At 55.2% G+C, this 27478-nt stretch overlaps 14 protein-coding genes across 14 annotated transcripts; 9 read left to right on the top strand and 5 right to left on the bottom strand.

Moving 5' to 3' along the window:
- Positions 1–1073: 1073 nt before the first annotated feature.
- On the bottom strand, positions 1074–3200 carry BGZ61DRAFT_27609 (uncharacterized protein). Its single transcript, XM_046238406.1, has 3 exons — positions 2498–3200; positions 1538–2234; positions 1074–1477 (listed from the first exon to the last, which is right to left on the bottom strand). Exons 1-3 carry the CDS (start codon positions 2720–2722, stop codon positions 1161–1163), a joined length of 1239 nt encoding a protein of 412 aa, XP_046112868.1. The 5' UTR covers positions 2723–3200; the 3' UTR covers positions 1074–1160.
- A 517-nt stretch (positions 3201–3717) lies between these two features.
- BGZ61DRAFT_27591 (uncharacterized protein) lies at positions 3718–4720 on the bottom strand. The gene has a single exon (XM_046238405.1). The coding sequence runs from the start codon at positions 4451–4453 to the stop codon at positions 3755–3757; it is 699 nt and encodes a 232-aa protein (XP_046112867.1). The 5' UTR covers positions 4454–4720; the 3' UTR covers positions 3718–3754.
- Positions 4721–5265: 545 nt separating this feature from the next.
- Positions 5266–5883, top strand: BGZ61DRAFT_27507 (uncharacterized protein). The gene has a single exon (XM_046238401.1). The coding sequence runs from the start codon at positions 5313–5315 to the stop codon at positions 5760–5762; it is 450 nt and encodes a 149-aa protein (XP_046112866.1). The 5' UTR covers positions 5266–5312; the 3' UTR covers positions 5763–5883.
- On the top strand, positions 5884–6407 carry BGZ61DRAFT_27508 (uncharacterized protein). Its single transcript, XM_046238402.1, has one exon. It carries the CDS (start codon positions 6005–6007, stop codon positions 6323–6325), a length of 321 nt encoding a protein of 106 aa, XP_046112865.1. The 5' UTR covers positions 5884–6004; the 3' UTR covers positions 6326–6407.
- A 1865-nt stretch (positions 6408–8272) lies between these two features.
- Positions 8273–10545, top strand: BGZ61DRAFT_526092 (uncharacterized protein; the record flags this gene model as incomplete). Its single annotated transcript, XM_046252895.1, has 2 exons — positions 8273–8326; positions 8389–10545. 2 exons carry the CDS (start codon positions 8273–8275, stop codon positions 10543–10545), a joined length of 2211 nt encoding a protein of 736 aa, XP_046112864.1.
- A 663-nt stretch (positions 10546–11208) lies between these two features.
- Positions 11209–12918, top strand: BGZ61DRAFT_27515 (uncharacterized protein). The gene is made up of 2 exons (XM_046238403.1): positions 11209–11765; positions 11824–12918. Exons 1-2 carry the CDS (start codon positions 11580–11582, stop codon positions 12781–12783), a joined length of 1146 nt encoding a protein of 381 aa, XP_046112863.1. The 5' UTR covers positions 11209–11579; the 3' UTR covers positions 12784–12918.
- Positions 12919–13353: 435 nt separating this feature from the next.
- Positions 13354–13901, bottom strand: BGZ61DRAFT_27572 (uncharacterized protein). Its single transcript, XM_046238404.1, has 2 exons — positions 13823–13901; positions 13354–13757 (listed from the first exon to the last, which is right to left on the bottom strand). Exon 2 carries the CDS (start codon positions 13734–13736, stop codon positions 13395–13397), a length of 342 nt encoding a protein of 113 aa, XP_046112862.1. The 5' UTR covers positions 13737–13757; positions 13823–13901; the 3' UTR covers positions 13354–13394.
- A 353-nt stretch (positions 13902–14254) lies between these two features.
- Positions 14255–14832, top strand: BGZ61DRAFT_27446 (uncharacterized protein). Its single transcript, XM_046238400.1, has one exon. The coding sequence runs from the start codon at positions 14343–14345 to the stop codon at positions 14733–14735; it is 393 nt and encodes a 130-aa protein (XP_046112861.1). The 5' UTR covers positions 14255–14342; the 3' UTR covers positions 14736–14832.
- BGZ61DRAFT_27422 (uncharacterized protein) lies at positions 14607–16930 on the top strand. The gene is made up of 6 exons (XM_046238399.1): positions 14607–14739; positions 15183–15201; positions 15332–15487; positions 15571–15675; positions 15749–15812; positions 15869–16930. The coding sequence occupies exons 1-6, from the start codon at positions 14719–14721 to the stop codon at positions 16482–16484; spliced, it is 981 nt and encodes a 326-aa protein (XP_046112860.1). The 5' UTR covers positions 14607–14718; the 3' UTR covers positions 16485–16930.
- A 412-nt stretch (positions 16931–17342) lies between these two features.
- BGZ61DRAFT_526090 (uncharacterized protein) lies at positions 17343–17783 on the top strand (the record flags this gene model as incomplete). The annotated part of the gene is made up of 1 exon (XM_046252894.1): positions 17343–17783. The coding sequence occupies one exon, from the start codon at positions 17343–17345 to the stop codon at positions 17781–17783; it is 441 nt and encodes a 146-aa protein (XP_046112859.1).
- Positions 17784–18044: 261 nt separating this feature from the next.
- On the bottom strand, positions 18045–19897 carry BGZ61DRAFT_526089 (uncharacterized protein; the record flags this gene model as incomplete). Its single annotated transcript, XM_046252893.1, has 3 exons — positions 18045–18884; positions 18938–19442; positions 19500–19897. The coding sequence occupies 3 exons, from the start codon at positions 19895–19897 to the stop codon at positions 18045–18047; spliced, it is 1743 nt and encodes a 580-aa protein (XP_046112858.1).
- Positions 19898–20652: 755 nt separating this feature from the next.
- On the bottom strand, positions 20653–23020 carry BGZ61DRAFT_337273 (actin-related protein, ARP8 class; the record flags this gene model as incomplete). The annotated part of the gene is made up of 3 exons (XM_046239035.1): positions 20653–22774; positions 22829–22907; positions 22981–23020. The coding sequence occupies 3 exons, from the start codon at positions 23018–23020 to the stop codon at positions 20653–20655; spliced, it is 2241 nt and encodes a 746-aa protein (XP_046112857.1).
- Positions 23021–24082: 1062 nt separating this feature from the next.
- On the top strand, positions 24083–25619 carry BGZ61DRAFT_526087 (uncharacterized protein; the record flags this gene model as incomplete). The annotated part of the gene is made up of 5 exons (XM_046252892.1): positions 24083–24394; positions 24461–24537; positions 24595–24624; positions 24675–25151; positions 25211–25619. The coding sequence occupies 5 exons, from the start codon at positions 24083–24085 to the stop codon at positions 25617–25619; spliced, it is 1305 nt and encodes a 434-aa protein (XP_046112856.1).
- Positions 25620–26059: 440 nt separating this feature from the next.
- BGZ61DRAFT_439531 (uncharacterized protein) lies at positions 26060–27473 on the top strand. The gene has a single exon (XM_046244370.1). The coding sequence runs from the start codon at positions 26323–26325 to the stop codon at positions 27070–27072; it is 750 nt and encodes a 249-aa protein (XP_046112855.1). The 5' UTR covers positions 26060–26322; the 3' UTR covers positions 27073–27473.
- Positions 27474–27478: the final 5 nt, after the last annotated feature.

The raw sequence follows: 27478 nt of genomic DNA, 5'->3' as shown, positions 1-27478 counted from the left end.
CAGTACTGACGCACCCACTGCGTAACGACCTCATGTATCCCCTGATCCGCGTGATCAACTAACATTTCTATACTCCACTCTCCAACGCCGGCCCCTGGACGAATATCCACTGGGAAAGAAGCTCGTGTCTGGGGTAAAGCACTCGAGTGGCGCCCCAGTTATTGACGAGGCGGGGGAATCAGGGACGGGGAGCTACTTCGAGGGTTCAATAAAATGTGTGAATGTCATGTATTTGCAGCACGCTTGTAGCTAATGATCTCTAGGCTGGGACGTCATAACCAATGTTCGAACTGGCCGACAGGTTCTGATCCTGTCTGTCTTTGTAACCCAGAGTCTCGCGTGTCGTTACACTGCCCTGAACGCCATCCTAGTAAACCCAAAACTTTTTTTTTTGTCAAGTCGTCCGTCTAAACCGCCGTAATTGCCACGTCCCTCGATTTCGCCATCGTAAAGCCTCAATTCATTCCGGGTATATCCGACCCCTCCAGGCGTTCCGTCCCTATTGATCCCCGATTCGACTGAGAATTCATCTCCATCGGGATAATTGTGTGAAGGAGTGTCGGCAGATGTGGCATGAGAAGAGTACATCAAGACACAACTTTTATAATCATAATGCTAGAGCGTCCTCGAACGAAATAGAATATCGTCAAGTGAGCTGACATCCGAATCACCCGCCCATGAAAACAACGACAATCATGTTGTGTCCTTCACAAAGACCGGCCATAACGGGGTTCCCGGTCGGTTCTGGAAAGGGCCCTAGCCATTTAAATTTGTGTGAGGAGAGCATGCCATGGTCCGATCGTGGCCCTTCGTCGAGTTTCGCCATGCGAGGATATATCTATCACTCTTCGCATGGTATCGGCTTGTCGGTGTGAATGGGCGGGCGATCGCGGTGTTGGTTGGTTCCCGGGCGTCGATTCTCGATCGAGCTGGCCATTGAACAAGCCTCAGCGTGCCGCAACGCTCGGTTCCACTGGCGACACCCATCAGGTAAGTGCCCACCACTCCCGATGAATCGCCCTTTTTGTTGGTTGCCCTAAGCCCCGGGCCTGCAGAGTTGCTGGAACTCTCAGCCCAGGGAATCAAGTCCTATAGATACCTGTACCAGATATAGGGCCCGTAGTAATCCTTTCAGGGATCATATTCGGCAGAACTCCTGTTCACCGCATGTTGGCCTGGTCAAATTGAAACTGCTGCGAAGGGAATGCCATGCTAGCGCTCAAGCCGAAAGGGTCCCAATCTAAGTTCTGATCCAACAATTGCGTCATCGATGGGTACTGTGACGAGTGTGATGTCTGGGGATGGTGAACCGGTTCGTGGGATGGTGTCATTTGGTGCCCGGGGCCGTTGGATGCCGGGGACAACATCATGGGCTGTTGCGGATCACTGTTGAAGCCGGAAGGATACGGTCCAGGGCCGCCTGGGGTTTCGATTTCGGAATCGTCGATCATGTCGGCCTGGGCGTCATATTCTTGCTCTGTGCCGATAGCGTTAGTGTGTGTTACAGTAGGAAGCCGATTGGGGTCCGTCAGCTTACCAAGTTGCTCAATGTGATTTTGGAAAGCCGGAGTGGGGTAATACGAGGCTCCCGACCCGACTGGACCTCCTCGCACTCCAGGTTGCATCATGGAGTGTCGGTTGGCTTGCGAGCCTTGTGGTAGTTGCTGCTGAGGCATTTGTTGCCTTGACGCGCTGGTCATCGAGCCGCGCATAGAAATGCTATCGGAAGCTGCTGGAGAGAAGGCAGAACCCGTGTTGCTTGGCGAGTTGGAGTGGGAGGACGGGGTTGGTCGATTCTTCGGCGACGTCGCGGATGAGTGCGGCTGCAGGGGAGGCGGCAGACTGGAACCTGGCTCGGCCTTGGGAGCGATGTGCGAGTTAGATCGACGAGACTGGTGGTGTCGGTTCATAATGGCTCGCTGAATCGGAGGCGGTTGGACCAGGTTCTGAGGCATATGAGTCGGGCCCAGGTTGGGGCTGCCAGTCTTGGCTCGAAGCTCGGCTTGGACATCGATGCCTTTCTCGAGTAGGATACGTTCCAGGAGAGAGTTCTTGTATCGGAGCATCAAACACTCATCGGCGGCGGTGCGGTGAGCCGACTGGAGGTTGTGGAGGTTGGACTCATGGACACGGATGGTCTCTTCGAGTTGCTTTATGTATTCGGTACGACGCTCTCGGAAGGCGGCCTGGGCCTGCCTGTTCCGTTGTTTGCGTTCCTCGGACGTGGCGTAGATCTGAGGGGTTGAGAGTCAGTTATGATGATGCGGTGGTGGTGATGTGTGTTGACGGAGTGGTGGGCGATTGGGGGTGGATGCGAGGTCGGGTTCTGGGGAGATGGAATGCATTGTGGAGGTTGAAGTGATGGAGAGTAGCTTGGAGAGGGCGAAGATGCCAAGGGTTGGAATGGATCCTGAGGGTTGAGGGCGAAATTGTCGGAGGGATTCCAAAGTCCGTCGATGGAAGATGATCAGGGAGTGGAAATAAGCGATTAACTTACGGGCTTGCGGCCACCCTTCCGCTTGGGCTGTTGAGCCTCTTGGGAGATGGCATTGGAGTTGTTATTGAGGTTGTGGTCCCTGTCCGGACTGGAGCCGGTGGGAGAGTCGGTCACGTCGCGGGACCGGTGGCCGTTAAGGGATGAGTTGTGGTTGAGGTTGTGGTTATGGTTATGGTTGTGGTTCTGCGTCGGATCCGCCTTATCGATGGACATCTTGTCGGCCATGCCTTCCCCAGACCGGGGCTTAGAGACGATGCCGCCGTGCGGCAAACGCCCCAGAGGCTCAAAACGGGACGGTGACGTGGGAGAGGTGGAACGTCGAGTCGACGACGGGCGCAAATGTCGAGTTTGGAGAGGTGTGCGCCCGTTGGGTTTTTGCTTTGCGGGCGTTGCGGGCGCAAGAAGGCAGCGATACGTCCAGGATTGGGGGTCCACGGGGGTGCAGCGGGCGGCTGACGGTGTTTTGGCTGTCCTGGGGCGCGTTTAGGGCGCCTATCAGTGCGATGTGGTAGGCCTGGGCGACTGCGACAGTGAGCAAACGTAAGGGAAATGCTATGTACACCGGTTGCAAGATAAGGCGCCTGCAAATCGTCCTGTGAGCGCTGGCGATTTCTTGGGGGGAGCAAGATAACAGGAAGAGGACGGCGGATTGCGCGCGCAAGGGAGGCAGACGCCCGTACTCTTTTATGTAATGGGAATTGCGAGAGGGGGCGGCCTAGGGCAGTCCTGCGCCGTCCTGCGCAGTCTTCTTTGCTGCGTGGACGGTGGCAGCCAGCCAATCAGGGGACGCTGTCGGGGGGGCTGCGAGCTCGGCGACAGGCGACACCCCCCTGGATTCCACGGGGCCCACAGCCTGCTCCCCACTGACTGGAGTGATTGCCCACCTGTCCAGGGCCACCAGGGCCACCAGGGCCACCACCGCACGCACCATTAAATGCACAATAACGCACCAGCCGGCACCACCACTAGAATGCCAGTCCACCATCTCCTCAGGGCCCACCCGTGTATTCGTACCGTTCCCACACCTGCCTGGTCTCTCTGGTTCTCGTTGCTGGGTTCCGGCTCTGGGATCAGGGCCTTTTTTCACTCATCCCAGCAAGTCTAGGTGGGTTCCAGCACCACCAGAGGACAGAGAAAGGCTTCTAGAGACTCCAGGGAACAAGTCAGTGCGGCACAGGGCGTGATTGCCCCCACCCACCTCGATCCACTAACGGCAACGGATTGGATGGGATGGAAGTGAACCCCACTCGAAAAATCTCACCACTCACCACCTGGTGCAAGGAAAAAAAAAAGCACAGGCCACCTGGACTCGACGCAACTCGCCAAGCAAACTCGCTCACCAAAATCCTTCACGACTATTCCTCCAAAGGACAGCCCACTCGCCCTGACCGTTCGCGTTAGCTGCGCCAGGAATCCACTGGCCACCCAGAAGCACACGGCGCACCTCCAGTACAGCGGGCAGAGACTGGTTGTCCAGCCGGGTTGCCTTGCCTGATGCAATGGGAGCTGCGTGATGGCAATATCAAAGCGATGCGACATGAGACACGATGCTGCCTTGCCTGGTGGAGGGGAATAGAAGCGCCTCCTCCTCTGCCAGGGAATTGGTCTAGGACTCGTGGGCGACCTCGGCTCTGGCTCCAGCGGCGAGCTCAAGTTAGGTTGTTGGCTGACCGTCTGTAGTATTGGCGAACTGTGTAACCCCCGCTTCCTCCGAAGGAAAGGTGTTGGTTCTAATGGTGGTAGGTGCAAATCAGTGGGCAGCGCGCTGGCCGAGACCCCCGCGGAGAAGTGCAGAAGAGCAAAAGCAAATTTCTCGACGAACGTTGCCTCCTCTTCTACGTCATCGTCTATCGGCCTCTTATCTGTATGGCAGGAACATGACAGTTCGTCCGCCGATTTCCCATTCTGTCTTTTTATCTCGCACGCCACATTCTCGCCGTCATTCCGTCGCCTCATTCAGCGCTGTCACAACCAACACCGATATCTGCGGCCGACGGTACCGAGAAAAAACGACGCAGCATCCAACACTGGCTTTTGCACAACCAGCACAGGCAGGGTGTCAGGTGGAGCAGTCAACCTCACTCTGGCCATCCACAGTGCGTCTGTGGCACAACTAGCGCTGGAATCTCGTCCTGGTGAGTGAGGCACTTTGGGCAAGTTGACCCGGCCTCCCAACCTCCGTTCTTTGGTCGCCAAATACCCCGTTTCATCGCCATCCTGCTGCGTCGCCCAGTACGCCTCCCTTTGACGTCTCAATGCTACAACCGGCGTCGTCTCGGCTTCGTCTCGAACATAGCTGTCCCTTGTGCCTTTTGCCCCCGATGAATATAGTACGCACGATTGTTTCGCCTTGACCCTCTGTTGGTAGAATGCCTCGACTCCGCCAAGCCGTCCCTGGCCAGGTTCCTTATGGTCTAGGCCGTCCGCTCCCTGGACTATGTATCGCTCTGCTCACCGATTCGGCCGTTTCGCTGACTGGATGGTTGTGCCTCATGACCCCTTGAGCTGAAGTGTGAAAATTTGCGAGGAGGTGTTCTTTGGGATGGATAATGCTTGCTCACGAATCAAATGAGGACAGTGATGCAACTCGCTTTCTCCCTTAAGCGTCATTGTGCACCCTTTGGAAGGCCCGTCCATCACTTCACACTGCAGGCACCCTGGTCCTATGATCGTGACCACCCCCACCGGATGGCGCATTTCCGTAGCCTGACCCGAGCAACCAACCCAATTGTGTGATGAGATGTAGAGCGGCTTCTACTTTCACATTTGCTCATCTAAATTTGCTTTGACAGCCGAGAGAAGTCTTCGGCTTAAGATGCACGTGCTACTCTTGTTGGACGAAGGTTACTTCGAATCCAGTCGAATCCTCGTCTTCATGGGTCATTGTCTTGAGTTCTACAGGATCACCACGCAAGCGCCCAGTCCAGGTCTCGCAATACATGGAGAGCTTCATCGAGTGGAGAGCCTCATCTCGATGAATCCTTCAGTATGGACCCGCTTCATTCCAACCAACAAGGTTTCAGTCACAATGAAAGAGAAGTACTTGACGTGTTATTCTCTCACTGAGCAGCCCATCGGCTCCCTTCCTGCCACTCTACACTGCTGTCACGTATTGGCGATGCCTAGTCTGCCGGATATCGGAACTACCTACGAGGCTTCTCCAGCTCTGAGGCTATGTCCGGAGCAGAGCGGAGTGGTGTGCTTGTCGACGTGCGCGTCCACCATTGGTGACTCCGGTTCATGCGAGACAGGAAACTTGGTGTGAAGGCAGCAATGTGCACCCACTGGCACCTCCTGCACGGAGGACCTGTATCCAAGTCGCCGGTATAGGTGATGTGATGCTACACTGCATGAATCCTAGACCAGTAACCAAAGATGTGACAGCAACACACCATCACATCACGGCTATCCCCGATGGAAGGCCTCGCTCGTCTCGACTATTCGGGCACCCGACATCTTCAAACTCACCATCAAGGCATTATTTGCGAGCTTTTTGGCAGCTGAAACATGCAAAGCTCCAATTTAACAATGCGATCTGGATGTGCCACCCTCGTAGTGTTGTTATTGCTGCGAATTAACCGTTCAAAGACCTTGTCTTATCCCTGGCAAACACTGACTCGGTGTAGGTCTCACTCTCCCGTGGACCCGTCTGCTACGTACGTAGTGCCGCCGCTTGATGAAAATTCTTTCCGAACTGCTGCTTCGAGTAAGTTTGCGGCTGGCCCGTTGTCCACACGAACCATGGGGCTGAAGGCCGTCGTCGATCCTCCTCTATTCCCAGATGTTGGTTATCGCAACCGGATTAGTTCAACATCAACCCCAGACTAAGTTGTCATGAAGATCTCCCCAAACCACCTACATTAGAGACGTTGGGGAATCCACTTGGCTCAGGGGCAGCGACGACAATGGCGCGTTCGAAGCACAGGCTGTCCGATAATGCCTCTCGTTGAAGAGAGGTGGTAGCTCTTGCTCGGCCACACACGGATCGGGGTCAGACCGTCGTCTGATCCCTGTTCTCAAGACGCCCCCTTGTCAGCGGCCGATGCCCTCGCCGAGGTGAATATCCACCAGACTTACATTTCCGAAGAGTCCCCGTCGGGAGGCTCGCTAGCCGCCTCGAATCTGCAGGGAATCTGGAAAGTGCCGAGGACAGCTCTCCCGCACTAGCGTTAACCACCGTCGCCATCTTGAAGCCTCAATTCCCATGTTGGCTGGAATGGACGGGTTCAACGGTGTATCGTCCCGGGCTTTGTCTGATGACCATCTCCCGTGATCCCCGACCACCCTAGTGCTCTCCACATCGTTGTTCCTAGCTCTCCTCTGTCCAAAGACCCAGGCGACGCTCGGGGAATGGCGGAGATGCTGTGAAAACAGTGGCGCCTCAGCTGACCTTGAATTGGCTTCCACACCATGGCCGGGTTAGTCGGGCGGTCGTTGAGGTTGTGGGGCTACTCGTTCTGGAAAATTTCTAGCGTCGCTTAAGGCTTACCCTACCGACGGCAAGACTGCGAGATCCAAACGAACCTCACCCGATGCCGCGATGGATTCCACCCGTGGCCTGGTGTGACGCGAGCCGTGCCCAATCCCCATACGACGTATCGGCTACATTCGTGTTGGGAGACTCTGGACAGCGGATCCTTGAGACCTGGCATCGTTAAATAGTCCGGAAAGGGAAGGTCAGAATGTTGGAATTGTTCCATTGTTCGATCCCGATCATGTCCCTGTCCTTCGGGCTGTGCCTGATCCCTGATCCACCGAAGGGCGTGAGTGCGGAATCTACAGATCGTCCGGCAGGTCGCGGGTTTTCCAGAAACCCCCTGAAACGCATGTAAGGATGACGAAGCAAGGGGTCGGGCTACGTTGGTCCTTTCTTGGAGTCGGGCATCTCTTCCTGTCAACACGCGGCTTCCTCGGCGGTTACGGTGCTGCCACGAGAGCACAAAAGCATCCAATGTCACGAGTCCCGAGTAACAATGAGTCGTTTTGATGCCTCCACAGCAGGAAGGTTTGCTGTTTATTGATGAACGAGGATGGCACCTTGACTTGGAACGTTACACGGAACTCAACTGGACAAGATCGTCGAGTCCCAATCCTTAACCTTTCATCACTACCCGCCACACAGCTATCCGCCGGTATTGAGTTTAAACAACATTCCGTCACCATCATTTGGCTTTGCCTTCCCATGGCAGCAAACACTGGATGGTGGGCAAAATATTCTCGGATTCGGACTTCCATCCTTTATCTTTCCAAATTCATCAAGATCCAACACTTGGCTAGAGGTTCCGTCAGACACCTCTAACACCTATTTGGGGACACTAGTTTAGCGGTTGACGCTGCGACAAGACCAGAGGACATGGCAACATGATGGTATTCCGATTTTGAGCTGGCGTGATAGTAAATCTGCCGCCGATGCATCACGGTACTCGGCATAGAGTGCAGAGACGAAGCTGCCCAGCAGTGAAGTCACAGGCCGATCTTACGATCATGTCGTAATTGGTGGTGGTCAGGTGATTTTTTAGACCGTGCGTGGCGTGCAGAAATGAAAACATACACTGTACATGCACTGTGCGATCTCCCGTCCCTTTGTTGTTGTTCATCGGAGCTTGGACCACATCGAAGTAAACAAATCCCCACCAGCAACACACGCGCCATCAACGTCTTTGACATCATACCAACCGGCATAAGACATCCCTTCCCGAGGATCACGACCCTCTTTTTGCCCCGACTGCCTGTTGAACAGGCGCGAAAGCATCGCATTGCTGCTCAATATTCACAATGTCCACCCCGCACCGTCGCTCAGCCCGACTGGCCAGCGCCTCCTCCGTCAAGGTAACTCCCCGTGATGCCATATCAACAAACCCCCAAGGAAGCGGTCTGACCAGGTTATCCAGGGCAAGGCAGCTGCGCCCAGTCTGTCTTCCGTCACGGAGTATGCTGGATCTCCCGAGAGGCTCCCCCAGGGACGCTACGACACCATCCCCTCGTCCCCGATGCCTGCCCCTTCGACCCCAGCCTCGTCGGCGGTCAAACCTCCTCACGATGAGATGCACCCAAGCAAGGCTCACCAGACCATGGGACAGCCGTCGTCGGCTCTGAGGTTGGGCTTCACCGACATCAAGTCTGCCACTCGGGATGGAAGCCGTATCGGCATGCCCGGTACCCCATCCAAGGTCGCCATGCCATCATCGCCATTTACGTTCCGGGTCGCTCGCGAGGCCGCTGAAGCCGAGCTGAGCGGCGATGCTCAGCGACTGATGGGAGAGCTTCGAGAGGAGGCGGCAAAGATCAAGGCTGAACTGGTTGCCCAACGAGAGGCTGAAGCTGCGGGGGCCGATGCCCAGGATCGCAAGATTGCCAAGCCCAAGGGGAAATCTGGCCGTTTTAGTGCTGTTCACATGGCCGAGTTCAAGAAGATGGACTCCATCGAAGGACACGCCTCGGCCTGGAGAGCTCAGAATGGGCGGTTTACACCTGTTGTCTCACTGAAGCGATCCCCATCAAAGGCGAATTTGGATACTACCCCGACACCCTCTGTCAAGTCTGGTCTCAAGCGTTCGCCCTCTAAGGCTAACTTGGACGTTACCCCGACATCTCAAGTAAAGTCCAGCCTGCATGGTGCCCCTTCCAAGACAAACCTGGACCCAACCACTCCCACCACGCCCCGCGTCAGGCCGAGCCTCAAGCGGAAATCGTCTCGTGCGAATCTGCAGGACTATCAGCAGTCTCCTTCTCCCAAGAAGACTGCTCCTCCTCCCTCGTTGACGAAGCCTCAGATTTTTGGAAATGTCGAACAGCGCGTCGAACAACGGGTTGAACAGCGCGTCACCTCGAAACGATTCAAGCATCACCTTGAGGATGATGCCTCGACTGCCCGCCCCGTCTCTCGTGATGGCACATCGATACCTCGACCAAAATCCAGTGGAGCTGGTTCGGCCAAGGTGCCTCCTCCTCTTTCTGGTCTTGCCCGCCTGATGAGTCCTTCCAAAGCTACTCTGTCCCATCACGCTGCCCAAGGCAAACCGACCATCTCTCTGGTCAAGTCGCCCTCGAAGACAGACCTCGGAAAGAGCCTGACGAAATCGGCGAGTCTTCAGAGCCTGAAGTCGACTGCTAAGCCTGCAACCCCGCGTGCCCGTGTTATCAGCCCGGGCCGCTTTGAGAGAGTCAAGTCAATTCTCCGGGGACATAGAACAGCTTCGGGCAACGTCCAGACTGCGATTCCCCACCCCACTGTTTCTCAGACTCCAGCTCCTGCCAAGATCGAGAAGGCTCTCCCTCCCGTTCCGTTGACTACACCTCGACGCAAGGTTACAAAGCATGTTGCCTTCACCCCGGAGGTCACTCGCATTGCTGCGGAGCAGATTTCACCCTCTCCCCAGAAGATGATGCCCAAGTCCCAGCCTCTGCGGACCCTCGAGGAAGACCGGTACCCAACCCTCGATGGGGTCTTGGCTAAGGCTCAGTCGGATGACGTGGTGTATCCTGATCTCTCAGGTTTCCGCCCTCTGCCAGAGCCTCCTGCTACTCAGGATGGAACCAAGCCGCCTTCGGTCCCTGGGGCCTTCACCTTCAGAAGCGATCACACGATTGAGTTTGCTGCTACTCCCGCTGTAGGCTTTGGTGCTTCCCCGGGACAATCAAGTATTCGCCAGGTTCGACAATCCATTAAGCCTACTACTGCTATGCCTGGTAGTTTCCCTGCCCCAGCTTCCCCCGGCTCACACCCGAACAAGGAGAACAAAGCGCCTGCCCACAAGGTCCTTTTTGGAGCACCTCACGGCATGTCCAACAAGAAGCGACACCGCGCTAGCTGGGATGAGGAAGAGACTGAGAAGGAGGATGCCGACCGTGCGGCGAAGAAGCGAAAGAACCAACATGTGCCCGAGGGTGAGGCACTCCTTGCTCCCCGCCTTGTCGGTAGCACTCCCATGAGCAGTGCGAAGAAGGCTCAGGTCGGTCGGTCAGTTTCTGCCACCCCGACCAAGAAGCGTAGCATCATCAGCATGAGTCGACTCAACATGCTCGCGCGCCCAAAGAAGCGGGGTTAGGTCACCCCTAAAGATATCGCAAGACGCCAATACAGATGATGCTGTATGGTGTGCTTGCTCTATCAATGAGTGTATAATATGATACTCTTCTGCTCCTGATGTGTCTAGATCGTCTTTTGCTTCAGCCTTGGAAACTGTTGGACGCTGCTAGTTTTACGACTACCGACGTTTTGATTCCAGGGTTGCCAGTAAAACATGTCGGACATGGGGATGTGGATGAGAATGACGAAATGGCTTTATTCAGCTGGAGTTTTGAGATTGTGTTTTCTGGCTGGAAAGGTTTACATTGCATCAAATGGAATACGGATGAAGGTTGGTTGATTAGTTGTGTCTTCACACTGGAACGGATTTGGGATACGATACGGACAAGGGGCGTTTAGTGAACAAAAACCACAGGCTGTCAGAATAAAAACATCCACTGTGAATGGATTTTTATCACTTACAATGGCCGATTGCTTAGGGGGTGAGAGAAGTGTGATGTTCTTGCCCTTTACGTTGGCCTTCCTTTCCCCATGTGTGAAGGAAGCGTGCTGGCCTTGGTACAACCTACGGTGGCTTCAAGGGCCAAGTATTAACTCTCCTTACCTCCGACATTATCTCCTTTCCTGAGTTTTTGTTTTGGCCAAATTCATGACGATGCCAGATAAGAAACTCGCAAACCTGTATTACTTCTCTCTTTAGACCACTCGCACTATTCTACTCGACGCAAACAAATGCACACGCCGAGCCCAGCCAACATCTTTACCTGCACTTTCTGCTTCCACCTCTCCCACGGTCCGCCTACTGTTGTCGGCCGATCCGCCCGTCTTGCTTGTCCTCAGTGCTACGCCGCGCTTCTCGACCTCTCCATCTGCTAGGTGTGCGGGGAGCTCATATTCCGCGGGGACGAGTGCGTCAGCTTCGGGTGGTGTTTCTGGCACCGCGCGTGTTACGGGTGCCTCCTGTGCGGCAGCCGAACTGTGTGTCGGGGCGTCCCTGTGCAGGCTCTGTTTAGAGACAATGGACGAGACGGGGCCGGGGGTGGCGTGGAGGTCATGGAAGCGCCGCTGTGTGCTGCGTGCGTGGTGGAGATGGAGTTGGATGGGGTCAGGGACGAGTCAGTGGTTGTGCAGAGGGGGCTGAGGAGGGTGGACAAGGTCGACGCAGGGCTGACGAGGAGGAGATGGGAGGCCAAGGAGGGGAGAGGCATGGGACATGCACATGCGAGGAGACCGCCAAAGGTGAGGGCATATGTGTCGTACACGGGAATCTCCTTGAACTGACGATGGTGGCTTCCAGGCAAGCGCTCGCGACTCATCCCTCCGTGGCGGCGATGGGGCAGAGAGCGAGATCCGCAGCATCAGCGATGCGCCGGCCGATTGTCTCACTCCCCTTGAGTCGGTCATTTGGGTCGACCTCTTTGATCCCATCAACGGCCAGTCGTTTAAGCCCAGCCCATTAAAGCCAATTCCCTTGTTCATGCAGAGACCCCGGGCTTCTATCATCGAGTCTCAGTACCAGCCATCCGCTGATGTTGGACACCTCCAGAAGCCGCCCTTGAAGAATCCAGTGTCTGGGACGTCCACTGTTTGCCCAACACCACCGGCTTCAACTGATTGGACCTCTAGACCTACAACCCCTCGCCCTTTGGCCTCTAGACCTTCTACACCGCACGCTTCGGCTGCCCGCCCCCCTACACCGTTGCGGGCACACATATCCACATCGTCGCGGGAGTCATCGCAGGAATACTTTGGCGATATCGGACCACTTGACCTTGGAAGGAAACCGACATTTGCTGTGGTCAGAGAGGAGCCCCTGAAACGACCCTCATCACGGCTTGCAGCTTCACGACGACGTTCAGATGCACATTCTTCGGTATATCAAACACCGCCCGAGTATCCTGAGCCGCTGTCTAATCCTTCATACCCACGCCCGCTATCTGTCTTTCGGCCTATTAGTCCTTTGCCCTCGCAGCTAACGTCACACCCTCATCGAGTCGTCCACACGGCACCTCGTCAATCATCGGAGTATCTGGAACGGTACCGGCCAATCATGACGCCGGGAATACGACGGCCACCAGCTTTGACCGAGCCTACTAACAGAATGAGAATACGGAAGAGTTTGGAACATGAGTTAGAAGAAGGAACGATCGGGGAAGAAGTGGAGGACGATGCTAGTGGCAGCGCGGACGATGGGAGAGGCTGGGGCAAAGTGAGAGTTGTTGGGGCTGAGTTGAGGCGATTCTTTGCTGGACGGTGAGGTTGCGATGAGTTATACCTAGATGGTACGAATGCGAGGGAGACTTTGTCATTAGTTACTAGATCAATACGAAATCCTAGAATACGTTTATTCTCTAGAGATGAAGCTCTTGTCATGTACGTAGCTCTCAGGCAGCTCTAACTGACTCGTGAAGCGGATGACGCAGATCTACCAAGCTCCGTTCCCATCCGCTTTAATTGTTACATGTATCTGATCAAGGCGGCTAGCAACACCCCGTGCGCGCCCCTAGCAGAACTCCAATTGAGACGATGCCGGTCGTCACATCAACATGTGCCCAGCCGGAGGCTCCATGGAAACCGGCCGACCTCGTAGCCGACAGGGCGGCCTATGGCGAGATATTTGAGTTTTGGGCTGGGGATGCATCCAAAGAGTCGGCTAACCATTGGCAGAAGTTGGGCCAAATGCCTGACATGACGAGCAGGGAGTTTATGAAGATGCGTGATGTTTCATTGAAGTCACACAGTGCCCCTGCTCCCCGGACTGCCGATGGGACTGATGGGGCGCTTTGACCATGATCTACAAGGCATCCTCGAGCAGACCACAGCACAGTGCTCCGCGAACAGGAGCTGTGGAAGTTATTAGCTTTCTCCTCACTCCGACTCAGCATTCGTGTTATTGCAGGGCACATGGCCTCTACCACGCATCTGAGAGCATTTAAGTGTCACGTAAATTCGCACAAAAAATAGTAAAACTCGCCACCGAATTCCTGGCCAACAGCATAGGAAATGGAAAGCGGAAAGTCGGTTGCCTGTGGCTGGCCCGTCGGGGTCATTGCACAGCATTATCCCTTTGACTGCCGTAAACCTCCACGGGCAGTTAAAGAAGAATATCTGAGAGGTACTCAAGCAGCCACACAAATTAGGTGGCAGCAGAAGTCTAATACATCCTAGGCGCCACGAAGATCTACATCGAATAGCGCAAAACCACACCATTGCTGTTCTTGCTACAGGTTCCTCGGCGTCAATCAGCATCTGCTAGGACTCTGTGGGGCCAGGTATAGAGGTGGAAGCTTACGAACCTAGTAGACAAGATTTGCCGGGGGTGACTTTTGAGGTAGGACCCTACGTAGGTGCTCAGGTAGGTAGGTACCTGAACGTACTTTTTTTTTTCTTTCGGCGCGGGGTAGTTACGGCTGGGACTAACCGTACAGTGCACCATCGACACTGTGTACTCGGAGCTCGAAGCTTGACCTCTGAGCTAAGGCCACCACCCACTGAACCAACGAGAACAGTGTAACAATGTAGACAGGTTTTGACGAGATTGCAAGGTACTGCCAATGCAATAACTGACCACAGGACGAACACAAAAGTCAATCAGGTGATTGAAATTGACGTGTCCTCGATTGGGCCGGCATTCAAAACTGTCGCAGCTGCTATAGTGGCCGAGGTGGTAGTGGGAAGGCGGCCCAACTGGCCAGTCCCGTGGCCTGGATGCACCACCGGCCGTAACAGCCCTAACAAATGTTCCACGCCCGCCACAAAATAATTTCCCCGAATTAAGCGAGGCGGGCAGCTTGGGGCTGGATTGGGAAGGAAGGGATGGCGGGCGTTTTAGCGTGCGCCAGAGTTTCCTGTCGCTGGTTTGTGCTGGCGTTGTGCTGCTTGTGCTGCGTTGTGCCCTGGCGCCCCCGCCCCAAATTCGGCGAGGCATGCACTGTGTGCGTGGTTGTGTGGTTGTGTGCGCGTGAATGTGCGGCGTGTGCGTGCGTGTGTGTCAGAGAAAGGCTCGACTTAGAAGCCCAAGCCCCGGGCTGGTTTCTCTTCATCACCTCCGAAAAAAACACCACACAAAGGCAAGCTCCCGCCAGGTCATGCGACCGTAACCCAACTCTCTCCGCCACAAGTTTCCCGGACTCAGTGTCGCCCTTCAAGTTTCTACGCCCTCGGACGGTAGGCGATAAGCCCAGGCGACAAGATGTCAGGCGTCGCTAGCAAGGTACGTTTTGTGTGTTGTGTGTGCTGCGAGTGCTGTGTGCCTTGTCACAGCCGCTGCTTGCGGGCCATGATGCTGCTTTCCGCTTGGATTGCCTGCGTCGTCCCTCCCGTTGCGTCGCTTTGCCCTCCACGACCTTGCTGGGTTGTCTTCCTCGTTACTGCCGTCGTCGTCATCATCATCATCCTCAGCATCACACTCGCCAGCATCTGTCGAGACGCCCCCGGCAAACCGTCGCCCGCTTCACGCCGTCTTCCCTCGTCGCCCTGAAACCTCCAACATTGTCATACACAGTGTGGTGGTGGTGGTGGTGGCTCTTGCTGCGATTCCGACTCTTGCTCCTCCATACACTACACACTCGTCCTCTCCACATCATACCAACACCAAGAGCCCTGCAAATCAATCTCATTCATGTCCTCGTCGCAAAGCTAACACATCCCGAATAGAACCCGTACGCCCTGTTCGGTACGAGTCCTCTCGCCCCTCCCTCGGTCCCCTCCCTCCGGCGAGCCAGCTCACCCCGCCTCGCCGGCTCGCAACTCCGACGCCATCCAATATTTCAATTGCTCTTGCTAACCAACCCGCTCCCATGTAGGCAACGACTCCGATGGCGAGGAGAAGCCCGTTGTCCCCGTGAAGACCGTCGACAAGGCTTCCACCCGCACAACTAAGCGCAATGTCGAGCCCCAGGCTCCCGTGAGGGCCGCCGGCGCCGGCTCCAACCGCCGTGGTCCCAGTGGAAGCGAGGGTGGTGAGTTTATTTTATTATCTCCATGCGCCTCGCCCCTTACGGATACACCCTTCCTTGAATATTTGGGAACTAACATGTCGAAGCTTTCCGAGACCGTGCCGCTGGCAGTGACCGCAACCAGGGCCGCTCCACTGAGGAGCCCGCCCGCGGCGACCGCCGAGGTGGCTACGGTGCCCGCGTCCGTGGTGGTAAGTGATATTGAACTCCCCTCATCCATGTCAACATACATCACTCGCAAGAATGGCACTGACTCCTTCCCAGGTCGTGGCTCCCGTCACCCCCGTGATCGTGACGACCGACACCCCTCCAAGGCTGGTGGCTTCACGTACGATTTACCATGAAACCCCTCCAAAAATTAAAAATGCTAATCGAAGTCAACAGTGGCTCTGATAAGCAGGCTGCCCAGTCCTGGGGTGCTACTGAGGGTAACGCCGAGCTGAAGGATGAGCAGGCTGGCGAGGCCATTGCCCAGACCGAGAAGAAGGAGGGCGCCGAGGAGGCCGCCCAGGAGCCCGAGGAGCCTGAGGAGAAGCAAGTCTCCTACAACGAGTACCTCGCCCAGGTAGCCGAGAAGAAGGCCGCCATCGAGGGTGACATTCAGGTCCGTGCCGCCAACGAGGGCAGCAAGCTCGACAAGAAGTGGGCCAACGCCGTTGCCCTCGAGAAGGAGGAGACCGATTACTTCGCCCCTACTGGCGGCAAGTCCAAGCGCGAGCGTGAGCGCAAGGTCAAGCAGACCGTTGACTTCGACCCTCGCTTCGTCGAGCCTGAGCGCACTGGAGGCCGAGGCGGCCGCGGCGGTGCCCGTGGTGGTGACCGTGGTGACCGTGGCGGCCGTGGTGGCCGTGGCGGTGCCCGTGGTGGTGAGCGAGGCCGTGGTGGTGCTGACCGAGGTCGTGGTGCTAACAGCGCTCCCCGTGGACGTGGTGGCCGCGACAACGCTGCTCCCATCAACACCAGCGACCAGTCGGCTTTCCCCAGCCTCGGCGGCAAATAAGCACGCCCTCAGCCATACCCATCGATAGCGCATGGGTCAACTACATGTCACCTCAGCCCCCGTGGGGGACGCGGAGGACAATATCCGTTGTGTTTGAAGGTTGAAAAATTTGACCATTGGTTCTGCGGTCAACTGTCCGCTGGGCAGTGGGTGATCTATGTTCACTAGCTCAGTTGCCCATATGTCCCCCTCTAGGTCTTCTCACAGGTTTCCGTACAAAACAAATTTCACTGCAATGCGCCTCTATCCTATGCCTCGTGGTCCCGGGGTCCTCCTCTTGAAGAAGAACTAAGGAGGATTAAAGCCCATGCGCTGTCCATCTTTTTATGTTGTATTGGTTCGGTGCGAGACGACAAAGGGGAATCAGAGCTAAGGGGTTTGAGGGGGTTGGGCTTTTCTAGAACAGTAGCCTTTTTCGGCCTTTGATATACTGCTATAAACCATGTCTTATTTGGTCAACAGTTGGTTCCAACGACGCCCACACCATACGACAAACAAGGTGATATGTTCAGTGCGTACCGGGTTTTGACGAAATCTCGTCCGTGAGCACCTTGGTAAGTAAAGGGCTATTCTTGAAAACTCATTGTACTCCGTTGTTACTTGGCTTCAATTGTTCTCAGTTGCTGCCTTGAACAAAGCGCGTTGTGCAATGGCAGCTTAGGCGTGAGAACTGAACAATGGAACACAAAACACCAAAACACATCGATCACCAGCTAGTATAAGCTCTTGACATTTCTGCTTTCTCCTCTCTACCGCTCTCTTCGCTCAGAATCTTGAATCGTTTCGAACTACTAACTTCCCACTGACCGACATCAACAATTAACACTTCCCCCATTCCATTGCATACCGCTATCCGCCATGGGTTTGACCGTGACCTGCCCGGAGGACATTCTTATGCGGGAGCTCCCAAAGCCGCTCCACAACCACCAGTATGTACCGGGCGCACACTCCCATGCCAACTTCGCCCGAAACGTCATCCCTCGGACCCGGCGCTTTTTTGCCCGCCACCTAGGCGGTGGGCTTAACCATCGCGACCACCTCCCCAGAGGATGCCTCCCCCTGCGCAGGCCGCAGGACTTCAGGATTGCGCACTTTCTCGTGGGGGTTGGGAGCGCCGCTGCCGGTGTGGGCGTGCTGTTTGTAGACCACGAGAGTGGCAGCGTTGTCGGCGGCGAGGGAAAGGCGCGCGAGGTAGCCGAGGCGCCGCTCATTGTCGTGACGCCGCCGGTTGAGGCGAACCGGAGATGCGAGTGGTGGTTTGGGGCTGGTGGTGCTGCGCTTCAGATGAAAGCACGGTAGGTACATAGCGGTGGTTGTGCAAATGCGATGGCGGCATTCTACCTTCTTGAGGTTCGATATCGATGTAGGAACATGTTGGGAAACTCAGGAGGACTGACGTTGGTAGGATTAGACATATTGCAGACCCGAGTTGGTAGGCTTCAGTAGTAGCAATCAATAATCACATACATGCAAACGATATTGATCGGGATATGGAGCTTGACAAGAACACCGTTCGTATCTTCATAAGACTAAATACAGTCAACTAGATTTCTTGAACATCTAAGCTCGCCTCGAAAACGCCTGTGACGCATCTATTCCCAGAGTAGCCGCCAGCAAGATGGCATTGAAGATGGCCATCATATAGAACGGGGCGCCGTGGGAGAGCTTGTCGAAAAGATATCCTCCCAGCTTCGTCAGGAGCAGGATGGCCACACCACCGCACAACGAGTAGACGCCGGCGATGGAGCCCTTGAGGCGGATACGGGAGGCACTCTCATATTCAGTGCCAATGGTAAGCAAGGGCTGATCCTCCTCGGTATCATCCTCATCCTCATCGGGATCCAAGGAGGGCGGACGGTGGGCAGTCCGGGGGATCTCTACCGCGAGAACACCGCGGCCGAGCGAACCGAGACTGCAGACGATGGCGCCGATCTGGCTGATTCCGATGAGCGTGACAACGAGGAAGATGATGGGGCTGCCGCCGCGGCCCTCGACGTTCTTGATCTCTGGGCTGGCAAGCTGCGGAAGGATGATGTAACCAACAATGCCCAGGACAGTCGAGACGACAATAGGCCAGTTGATGCGCCCGGGTCGGCTAGACAAGTATCCAAAGACGGGTGCACACATGAGCCCCATAAGCTGTGCCACGCCTGTCAGGATGGAAGAGAGCACGTAGGCGGCTCGGCATTCTTCCTTTAGCTCGGGGGAAGGGTCATTCGGTGAGCCCTTGCAGAAGCCGTTGTTGATGAAGTAGGTGTTTACGAAGAGAGGAATAAATAGCGAAATGGCTACGCTCGATGCTCGGGCAACGAAGCCGCCAAGATATCCAATGGCAATTCTAGAATCACTGCATCCGAGAAGGACCGAGTCCTTCATAAGGCTAAGATACGGAACCAGTTTCTGTCTTCTTGTTAGCAAGGGTTGAAGGTGTAGGGAGTTGGTGATGGGCTTACTGGCTTCTGAACCTCAATGCCAAACCTGGGCCGGGTCTCGAATTCGTTATGGCTTCCAAAGAGAACGTGCCATCCCTTGCCTTCCTCGCCCTTGAGGTCCCGTAGACCAAAGGAAACAAGGACAGCAACTACAAATGCAACGACAGAAACAACGTAGAAACTATACGAGACTGCCTCTGCAGGCGTCACACCCTTGATCTCGCCGAAGCTCACCGGGAGCGGCAAGAACAGGGTTAATGCAACGAGCGCACCGCATCCAGTAAAGACACCGACGAGCCCTGCCAGCTTGGCTGGTCGTCCGGCCCTTTCGTTCTCGTCCTCGGGTTCGCGGTCGGTTGACACGGATTGGGTGTATCGCTCCGGCGTAATGGTCAACTCGGACTCGACGGAGAAGGCAACGCTAGTGCGAGCTCTCTGGAGTGCCTTGAACCTCGCCTGAGCATCGTCATCCTCGGTGGAGCTATCGTCTGTCACAGAAGGCAGAATCGCCGTGACCATGGTAGCTCTATCCCAGTTAGCTTATGCCCGAGCGACCTCGGCTGTACAGCGCAATGCGACTCACGATGCAGAAGCTCCCGCGGCGAACAGGATGCGCGCCAGCAACAACTGGGGATAGACTGCGCGCGCCTGGACGAAGAGAGCTAGGGAGATGCCAATGATGGAGTACCCAATGACGGCGACCCATCTTACACCGAGGCGATCCGAGACGAGGCCCCAGGCTGGACAGGCCACCAGTGCGACAATCTCGTCGACGAAGCCCAGGGTTCCGACGACATCGCCGACTCCCTTCTTCTGGCCGATGAGGTCGGTGATGACGAACGAGACGGAGCTGTTCAGGAAGACGAGGAACGAAATGGAGAAGAGCGAGATGCCCAGCAGATACGTCAGCGCCTGGACGGGCGTCGTGGACGGCGCAAAGGGCAGGTATCGCAGCAGCGATCGCAGCAGAGAGGTCGGCATGGCGGGTTTGCGACTCTGGGCAATTGGCGATGGGCCGCGGGTTGAGAGATTGGAGGATGAGACTGAGCACTTGCGTGAGACGTGCCGGCCGTTATCACATCGCGAGGGGGAATGCAAAATGTCAATGGTGACGCTCTAGAACTGGGACGAACTGCGCTAGGAGTAATAACAAGAAGGGAGCTGGCCGGAGCTATGGGACGAGCTGCGGGACGTGGGGCGGAGGCGCGCTGGATTGGAGCGTGGGGTCCGCTCGGAATTACATAAGCCGGTCTAGATTATCTCCGTGTGGGACCGATGTCGCAGAGAGAGCCCCCTTGCCGCCGTTGAGGTGGTAGTTACTTATCAATCAGCTGAGCAGATCCGGTTCGCGAGCTTCTGTTTGCCCGTGAATGTGGCCTGACGAGCCTCGCACCTGGGCGGCTCTGGCGGGAACAAAAACAAACAACGAGCTGAAGCCATCCATGACATTTGCAAAGCGAGAGTGTAATTAGTCACTTGCTGCGCCGGACCCGTAACCTATCGTCTCCGGCCGGGAGCCAGCCACAACGACGTGTGACAGCGTCCATGTAACCTCCATGTATACGCTTCTTCCGTCTTCCCGTTCTCTGTCTGCCTTCTTTTTTGCTTGTAGATTTGTCCATTGCAACACTCGACATCAAACAACCCAGACTCCTTGCCCTTGACGTCCACAAAACTCCAAATGACCCGATCCCAACCCAACTGCCAGTTCTATATGCAACCAGCCCTCGCGTCCCCTACCACGCCCAGAGGACCTTGTGGTGGAGCGTCCTCGCGCCCAGTCGCTCAAACTCAAACGGCGTGATCCACGAGTCGTTAGTCGGCAGTTTTGCAAACACGCTCGCGCCCTTCCAGGCCACCACCTGCTCGTCCATGTCCCTGGCGCTTCGGCTCACCAGGATGCGGTCGTAAAGGTCAGGCCGCCGCGCCTTGAGCTTCTCCTCGAGGACGACAGTAAAGTGCGGGATCTTGGCACCACCGCCGACAACCATAATACTTCCCAAGAGGTCACGCAACTTCTTGTCGTCACCCTTGGCAGCATTCTGGATGCTCGTAAGGATAGCAACATCCAACGGCGCGGTGGGCAGCACCTCGTCTCGCTCATTCGCCAAAGCCTTGGCAGATCGAGCCGAGGCATCCACAAACATACCCGCCGGTGGCTGCAGCGAGTTCTGTCCCGGGACAGGGGTCCCCGTGGCACGAGTGCCGTTTGGCGCAGGGCTTCCTCCATTCAATCCTTCCTTGTCCCTGCCGCCAAAGACGAACGGTGGGGGGGCGGGTGTGCCGGCTCCCTCGGGTGCCGGAGATCCGGCGTGGGATCCCATCGGCGTTCCGTTTACGATGTCGGGTTTGTTAAGGAAGTTGAACGGCTGTGACTTTTCCTTGCTAGGGGTAGAAACTTCCGGTTGCGATTGGGAGAAGCCGTTGGCGTTCGTCGTGATTTCTGGCTTCACGAGGGCCAAAATAGCCAACTGAGCGGCTGAATTCGGATCATCCGGGATATCCACGTCGTATGCGTTGTAAGAGCGCTCCACCAATTTCCGTCGGCCCTTCAGCTTGACGCTGTTATCGAAAATTTCGGGGTCGTAAACTCCCATTGGGGCGAGGATGACCTCGTCGTAGGTCTTGAACTGGTATTTCCGCGTAGGTTGGTTCGGCGCTCGGACATGGAACTGGTACAGTTGAACCGAGATATCCGCCTGAGACATGGTGCAGTGCTTGATCTTCAACTCTTCAGCCAAGAGGAAATCGTACCGCCTCCGCAAGTTCATATCCTGGTAGGGGAAGTTGTCGTAGAGCATCATCTTCATGAATGTCTCGGTAACGTCGTACCCTCCGAACTTGAGGTTGATTCTCGAGTCCTCGATGCAGAGTCCGTCTTCCACACAAGTAACGGATGTCTTCTGGGCTCCCATATCAACTACACATGCCTGTGTGTATCCGGCACCAAAAGTAGCCGCCATGCTCTCCTGGACAAAGCATATCCTGTTGAATTCAAACCAGGTCATGCAGGACCGCAGCACCTGCTCGACATATCGCTTGTCGTAGAGATCTGGAATCACGAAAACGCAGCTGTACTGCTGCCACTCGCTGTTCGTCTTCAAGCCAAGTTCTTGTCTTAGTGCCTTGTCCAACAGGGTCTCGAAATCATCGTAGAGGTGTTCCTGGCTGGTGTAGCCATCCTCGTTCCACGAGCCGTTCTGGACAGGCCACCAGAGCTTGAACTTTGGGGTTGAATCGTCCGGAACGCGCAGGGCTTGGTTTCCAATAAAGCAGGATGCGAGAGACTCTGGGTCATCGAGGGTGTCGATGTCGGTCCACTCAATCTCAAGAGGGTCGTTGTGCTTTTGGATGATTTCGGGTTCGGTACGGCGATTGAAAGTCTGAACCAACTCCTTCGAGTTGGGGAGAACCTTGCGCTTGTTTGCACGCATCTCGACTTTGAGGTCATGAGACATGTCCTTGTATTTCTTGGCCCAATCCTCGTTGTATTGCTGCTCCACCGACTTGGCCTCAAACTGCCTTCTCGGAAGCGCCTCGTACATGTCGGTTTCGGTCTGGGGAAACTTAGTCGCCAGAGTCATCGGGATCGTCTTCGGGAGCGCGTCACTAGCAAAGCCAATGCGTAGGTTCTGGCTTCCAGGGTGGATGACAATGACCCTCGATGGGTCCAGGCCGGCTGAGGGCGTCGTGGCACCATCTTCCTCGGGTAGATCTGCGACGGGAAGAGGGAGCTCGCCATTGGCCGTCTTCGAAAGAGCCCGGTCGCGGTCTCGGGCATGCTGAACTAATCGATCGCGGGTCGCGTCGTTCTGGAGTCGGAGGGCGAGAACTTGGTCATCGCGCTTCATGTAATCGCTAATGGAGAATCAGTATCAGCCGCGTGTCGACCAGGTACTTGGGGCGGCGTACGTGTAGTAGTTCTTCTGGTTGATGGGCGTGACATCGGGCCAGTTTGACAGTTTCATGCCATTGTCGGTCCTCTCGAGGCCTGCGTTGTCATCTCGTCAGCCCAGGCGTCGCGAGGGATAGGCGCTTGTTTCCAGAGCGCATCAAAACCATACCTTCCCGGAGGAGGACCCTCTCGCTGACTTTGCCGACCATGGTGGCTAATATACCCTTCCTGTAGGAGCGACTTGGAAAAAGGTATGCACGCTCACATTGATGGTGAAAGGGAAAACTAGCTGAATGCCTTCATGATCAATGGGAAAACTCCTTGTCGCGCATTGGTGCATCGTCACGGCATCTCGAAGGTAGCCTGGTCCAATCGAGCTTAGCGCAGGAACTATCGGGATTAGGTTGATCCGTAGTTCCGCCATTTTTACGGACGCTGTCTGCCTCCAACAGTAACATGCGCTGCATCCCCTGTCGCATCTCCCCCAAGGTGAACACTCCGGCCCATCTAGACCGCGTCCCGTTGCGGGGCTTTCCTCCCGAGGCGTTGGCTAGACTCCAGAGCTCTCTCCTCCTGATTGATGAGAGGGAGATCTGCACCTATGAGATCCGTGCTGTGTTGAGGATGACCTGCGCAGTTGCACACCATCAGAGATGGCTTGGTCGAGAACACAAGAAGCCCATGAGGCTTAACTGACAGATCATTAAACCACGGCACTTCCCACCTGGAACACCCCCTCTCATTTAGCAAACTAGGAATGCTGACTGAGCTGATATCTTCCTCTCTGCTTGTATGTACACCTTCAGCTCGATACATGAAGATCAGTGGGTTTAGTCTCACTTCTCGTCTCGGAGTCTCCACCAAAGTACGGCTGCTCAGCTGTGATGTCGGCATTTCACTGAGCCGTACTTGATTAGCCGGCGAATGGCGCTACAATCCTGATGGCACTATCTGCTACGGTGGAACTTTGGTGGCTGGCTTGCTCCTTAGACAGACGCGGGTGCATGGTGGCGGAGGGGAAGTGCAAGCTAGAGCAATGCGTGACTGGCATCCACGTATCAATGAAAGAAATGGGACTGTGGCATATGCGCCGTACTCAGCGAGGTCACATTTGCTAGAGACATTTGACGTCGTAGAGACACTACCACTGAAGGCTACGGTCGCCCTTTAGTGCCCATATATACCTGGGAAAGCCCACATCCCTCTCTGCGTTCACTAAGGATTGGCTCATCGTCGGTTCGTCTCCCAATATAATACGTCATCTTCCTACCATGGATCACAGCCCAGACATTCAGCAACGCAGCCCAAACGTTTCTGGCGATGTAGACCAGACAGTCCCAGTATCTAACACAAGATTCTTGAGCTGGCCAGCCCTGATTCTTCTCGGATTCGCCAGCTATGCCGCGCTTTGCTCCTTGCTTCGGTTTAGACGCCTCCAATCGGTTCGCGCTCGATATGGATACACTGATCGCGCGTCCTTGGCTCGAATGACCAACCAAGACGCCCATGAGATTTCGAAGAACCTCATTTATCTCGAGTTTCCGTTGTTTTACGACTTGTCCGTACGGTTGGCATTGTTCGAGGTATAGAAAATCACAGAGCAGTGGTCATGATTGCAGCCAGAACAGACATTGTTGACTCATCAGTAGACATATGCAGTCGAAAACATCGGCAAACTTCTCTTCGCCATCAGTGATCTGAATAAATGGGACACACTGCCCAAAAGGTATGCTATTGTCGCAGGGAACATACCAGAGGCCTTCTGATCATTTGAACTTCTCAGATATGAGGACACCGAAGTCGTCTACTCTTGGTAAATTTATACGCAACATGACACGCTAAGCCTCTATTGACATTGTCCAGTTTCGCGACTTTCCCACCAACTTCAATAATGTTGCACAAGGCAATAGCCCGAATGAACTATATCCATGCCCCGTACATTAAAAGCGGCAAGATTCTCCAGGAAGATTTGCTGTATGTGCTTTACGCCTCCATGGCCGAGCCCATCCGATTCATCAACATATTTGAATGGCGTCAACTGGATGAGATGGAGGCCGCCGCTCTTGTCACAATGTGGAAATACATTGGCGACATGATGGACATTGACTACAGGACCGTGCTCCAGAAGAACGATTGGGAGAACCCCCTCGAGTTTCTTGAAGATGTGACAAAATGGGCATCAGAATACGAAGATCTGTACATGCGGCCATCGAAAGAGACACAGGCATTGGGTCAAATCTTGATGGATTTTCTCCTGCAATCTCACCCAACATTTGCAAGACCGTTTGCTTACCCAATGGCGCTTGTTGGCATGGGAAATCGTCTCAGGCGTGTGTTTAGGTAAGAGATATCTCGGATTAGGTATCGATTCTCATATTCCAAGTGCTAACTTGCATTAGGTTCCCGGAGCCTAGCCTGGCCATGACAGTCATTACGTACAGTCTCCTCCTCATCCGAAAGCTGGCCGTCAGATTCCTCTGCCTCCCGCGCATCACCCCCATCGAGTATATCTCTCAGCCGGACAAGACCACTGGGCGCATCAAGCACTACCATTACATGAAGGAGCCGTGGTATGTTCCGGTGACGTTCTGGAGTCGATGGAATCTCGAGGCCCTCCTGACTTGGGTGTGGGGTGGAATGATCCCGGGAGATGGCGGCGCAGGTATGAAACCTGAAGGCCTGCTTTTTGAGGATTTGGGGCCGAAAAATACAATGGGCGAGGGGATCAAGGAGGCATTGGAGTTGGAAGAGATGGTCAGGCAGAAAGCCAACACGGGATGTCCGTTTGCGATGGCAGCTAAACCATGAGCACTAAATTCAGGATAGCACAGAAGGTCTAAATTGAAATAGTTTCGTGGCCGACGCATACCTATTACTGTCAAGGGAGGCATGATTTGGACTATAAAGTAGACAACAAGTGAGTAGGTTTGTTCCGTTCACTTACACACGTAACCTGCACCCTGAACGGTTCCGGCGGTGAGCACGGCCGTCCTAGATGAGAAAATAGAGCGCCACATAACCGAGGCCAAGGTGAGTTTCTGGCCTCTGATATAGTTTGGAGTGTACTCATCCAATGTCTAAGCTGGGTTTATGATACCCAATGTTCCTTTCCGGAAACGTCCGTTGTGGACTTAGGTATAGGGTAAGGCCAAGCTAGCGAGAACTAACAACCTTAATACGAGGCTTTTGTCATCATAAGATATGACTGAATCGCCTTTGTCGGTATTCTTGTCGAGTCATTCTCATGGAGGTTTGAATAGAATGAGATCGACACTTAACCCCACGTGTCTTAGATCTTGAGTGCCTGGGGTCACCTGACGTAGGCGGCAACCTTTCCGCCACCACCTCCAAGATCACAACCACAACAACATTATTGAAGGCTACTCTCAATTATCCCACGAGCATCATAATAACAGATATTGGATCCGGATACACGCATCACAGGAGAGAGGATACCACATTTACGTCAATAATTTGGAATTCTTTCAGCCTAAAGAACAACACTCGCACCATGCCTGCCATACCCATCTATACGGCCAGCCCTATCAACCCAACCAAGGCATCGGGTGTCACTCCCCAAACTGCGGCCCCGGATGGTACGGAAGCGCAGGTCGGAGCGGCTCAGACGGCTCATTCACCAAACACATATGCAGCTGCCCATCCTGGAGCACAGCCCTCGTCTTCGGTCCCAACGGGAACTTCTTGGGCTCCTTCCATCCCTCGAATAACACCAACTACGACGGCCGTATATGTGAGCCCTCCGGGGCCACAGCCCGGAGCAGTTCCCACAGCTCCGAGGAGAGGATGCGATTTGCCGCCTCCTCCCAAGGTTGGCGAATCGCTGCGAACCGAGCAATGCCAGCCAACGCAGGCTCCGAGGTCTCCTCAGATGACGGCCTACGCTCCACTCGGAGTGCCGGAGGTGCCCGCGAGACGGTCCTCAGCGTCAATCCCGATTCCGTCCCCGTTCTTGGATCCGCTGGGCGGCCGCTCTGATGGTGGGGACTTGTCGCATCCCCCTGGTTATCATCAGAATGTAAACGCTTCCGAGTTCAACAGCACACAGAGGGAGGCGCATGACCTCGCCATCGCAAGGGAGGATGCCCAGAGGAGGTCAATTTCCCACAGAGTGTCAGTGGCTATTGAGGGGGGAGACGACGATGACGGAGTTTGGGGCGCGGCGAAGAAGTGGGCTTCGGTAGCCGGCGAGGGGCTTGCAGCGGCCGAGCAAGAGGTTTGGAAACGGCTCAACAAGGACTGAGGGGGCCAAGGATCTGGGCAGGATTGCGGGTGGGCAGAGGCGATTATTCCGAGGTACCCTGGCGTTGCTTCTTTGTGTAAATTAAAATCAAAAAGAGGCATGAGATAAAACAAAAATCTTTCGAGTGTTCTATTTCCAGACCAACCGGGGGTTTAATGGAGGGGATGGAGGGGATGGCGGGCACATGCCGAGAGCTAGTCAGGGCAGAAGAGGGCCGAAGAGGGCCAGTGAGAACCTGAGGGCCACTATCGAGGTCCTGGATAGTGGCATCGTCACATCCAGGGCGCCAAAGCGATCTCTGCGGGGGGCAGATCGTGCCATCATTGGCTTGTGATCTCCATATTCAGAATCATATGAACCACGGGGGCGGCCACGGCTGCGGACTAGGAGGGAGATCTAATTTCCC

The sequence above is a fragment of the Ilyonectria robusta genome (genome assembly GCF_021365365.1).
Source record: "Ilyonectria robusta strain PMI_751 chromosome Unknown BGZ61scaffold_1, whole genome shotgun sequence".
Lineage (NCBI taxonomy): Eukaryota > Fungi > Ascomycota > Sordariomycetes > Hypocreales > Nectriaceae > Ilyonectria > Ilyonectria robusta.
This window is presented reverse-complemented; position numbering and strand designations above follow the sequence as displayed.

Excerpts from the sequence above, each read along its gene's own strand:
- BGZ61DRAFT_27609 (XM_046238406.1), bottom strand. The coding sequence starts at position 2,722 with ATGGCCGACAAGATGTCCATCGATAAGGCGGATCCGACGCAGAACCAC. Across the intron at positions 2,235-2,497 it reads GGAAGGGTGGCCGCAAGCCC|ATCTACGCCACGTCCGAGGA; the intron begins GTAAGTTAATCG and ends TCAACCCCTCAG. Across the intron at positions 1,478-1,537 it reads AAATCACATTGAGCAACTTG|AGCAAGAATATGACGCCCAG; the intron begins GTAAGCTGACGG and ends CTATCGGCACAG.
- BGZ61DRAFT_27591 (XM_046238405.1), bottom strand. The coding sequence starts at position 4,453 with ATGAGGCGACGGAATGACGGCGAGAATGTGGCGTGCGAGATAAAAAGA.
- BGZ61DRAFT_27507 (XM_046238401.1), top strand. The coding sequence starts at position 5,313 with ATGCACGTGCTACTCTTGTTGGACGAAGGTTACTTCGAATCCAGTCGA.
- BGZ61DRAFT_27508 (XM_046238402.1), top strand. The coding sequence starts at position 6,005 with ATGCAAAGCTCCAATTTAACAATGCGATCTGGATGTGCCACCCTCGTA.
- BGZ61DRAFT_27515 (XM_046238403.1), top strand. The coding sequence starts at position 11,580 with ATGGAAGCGCCGCTGTGTGCTGCGTGCGTGGTGGAGATGGAGTTGGAT. Across the intron at positions 11,766-11,823 it reads ATGCGAGGAGACCGCCAAAG|GCAAGCGCTCGCGACTCATC; the intron begins GTGAGGGCATAT and ends GGTGGCTTCCAG.
- BGZ61DRAFT_27572 (XM_046238404.1), bottom strand. The coding sequence starts at position 13,736 with ATGGTGTGGTTTTGCGCTATTCGATGTAGATCTTCGTGGCGCCTAGGA.
- BGZ61DRAFT_27446 (XM_046238400.1), top strand. The coding sequence starts at position 14,343 with ATGGCGGGCGTTTTAGCGTGCGCCAGAGTTTCCTGTCGCTGGTTTGTG.
- BGZ61DRAFT_27422 (XM_046238399.1), top strand. The coding sequence starts at position 14,719 with ATGTCAGGCGTCGCTAGCAAG. Across the intron at positions 15,488-15,570 it reads TCCCAGTGGAAGCGAGGGTG|CTTTCCGAGACCGTGCCGCT; the intron begins GTGAGTTTATTT and ends AACATGTCGAAG. Across the intron at positions 15,676-15,748 it reads CGGTGCCCGCGTCCGTGGTG|GTCGTGGCTCCCGTCACCCC; the intron begins GTAAGTGATATT and ends ACTCCTTCCCAG.
- BGZ61DRAFT_439531 (XM_046244370.1), top strand. The coding sequence starts at position 26,323 with ATGCCTGCCATACCCATCTATACGGCCAGCCCTATCAACCCAACCAAG.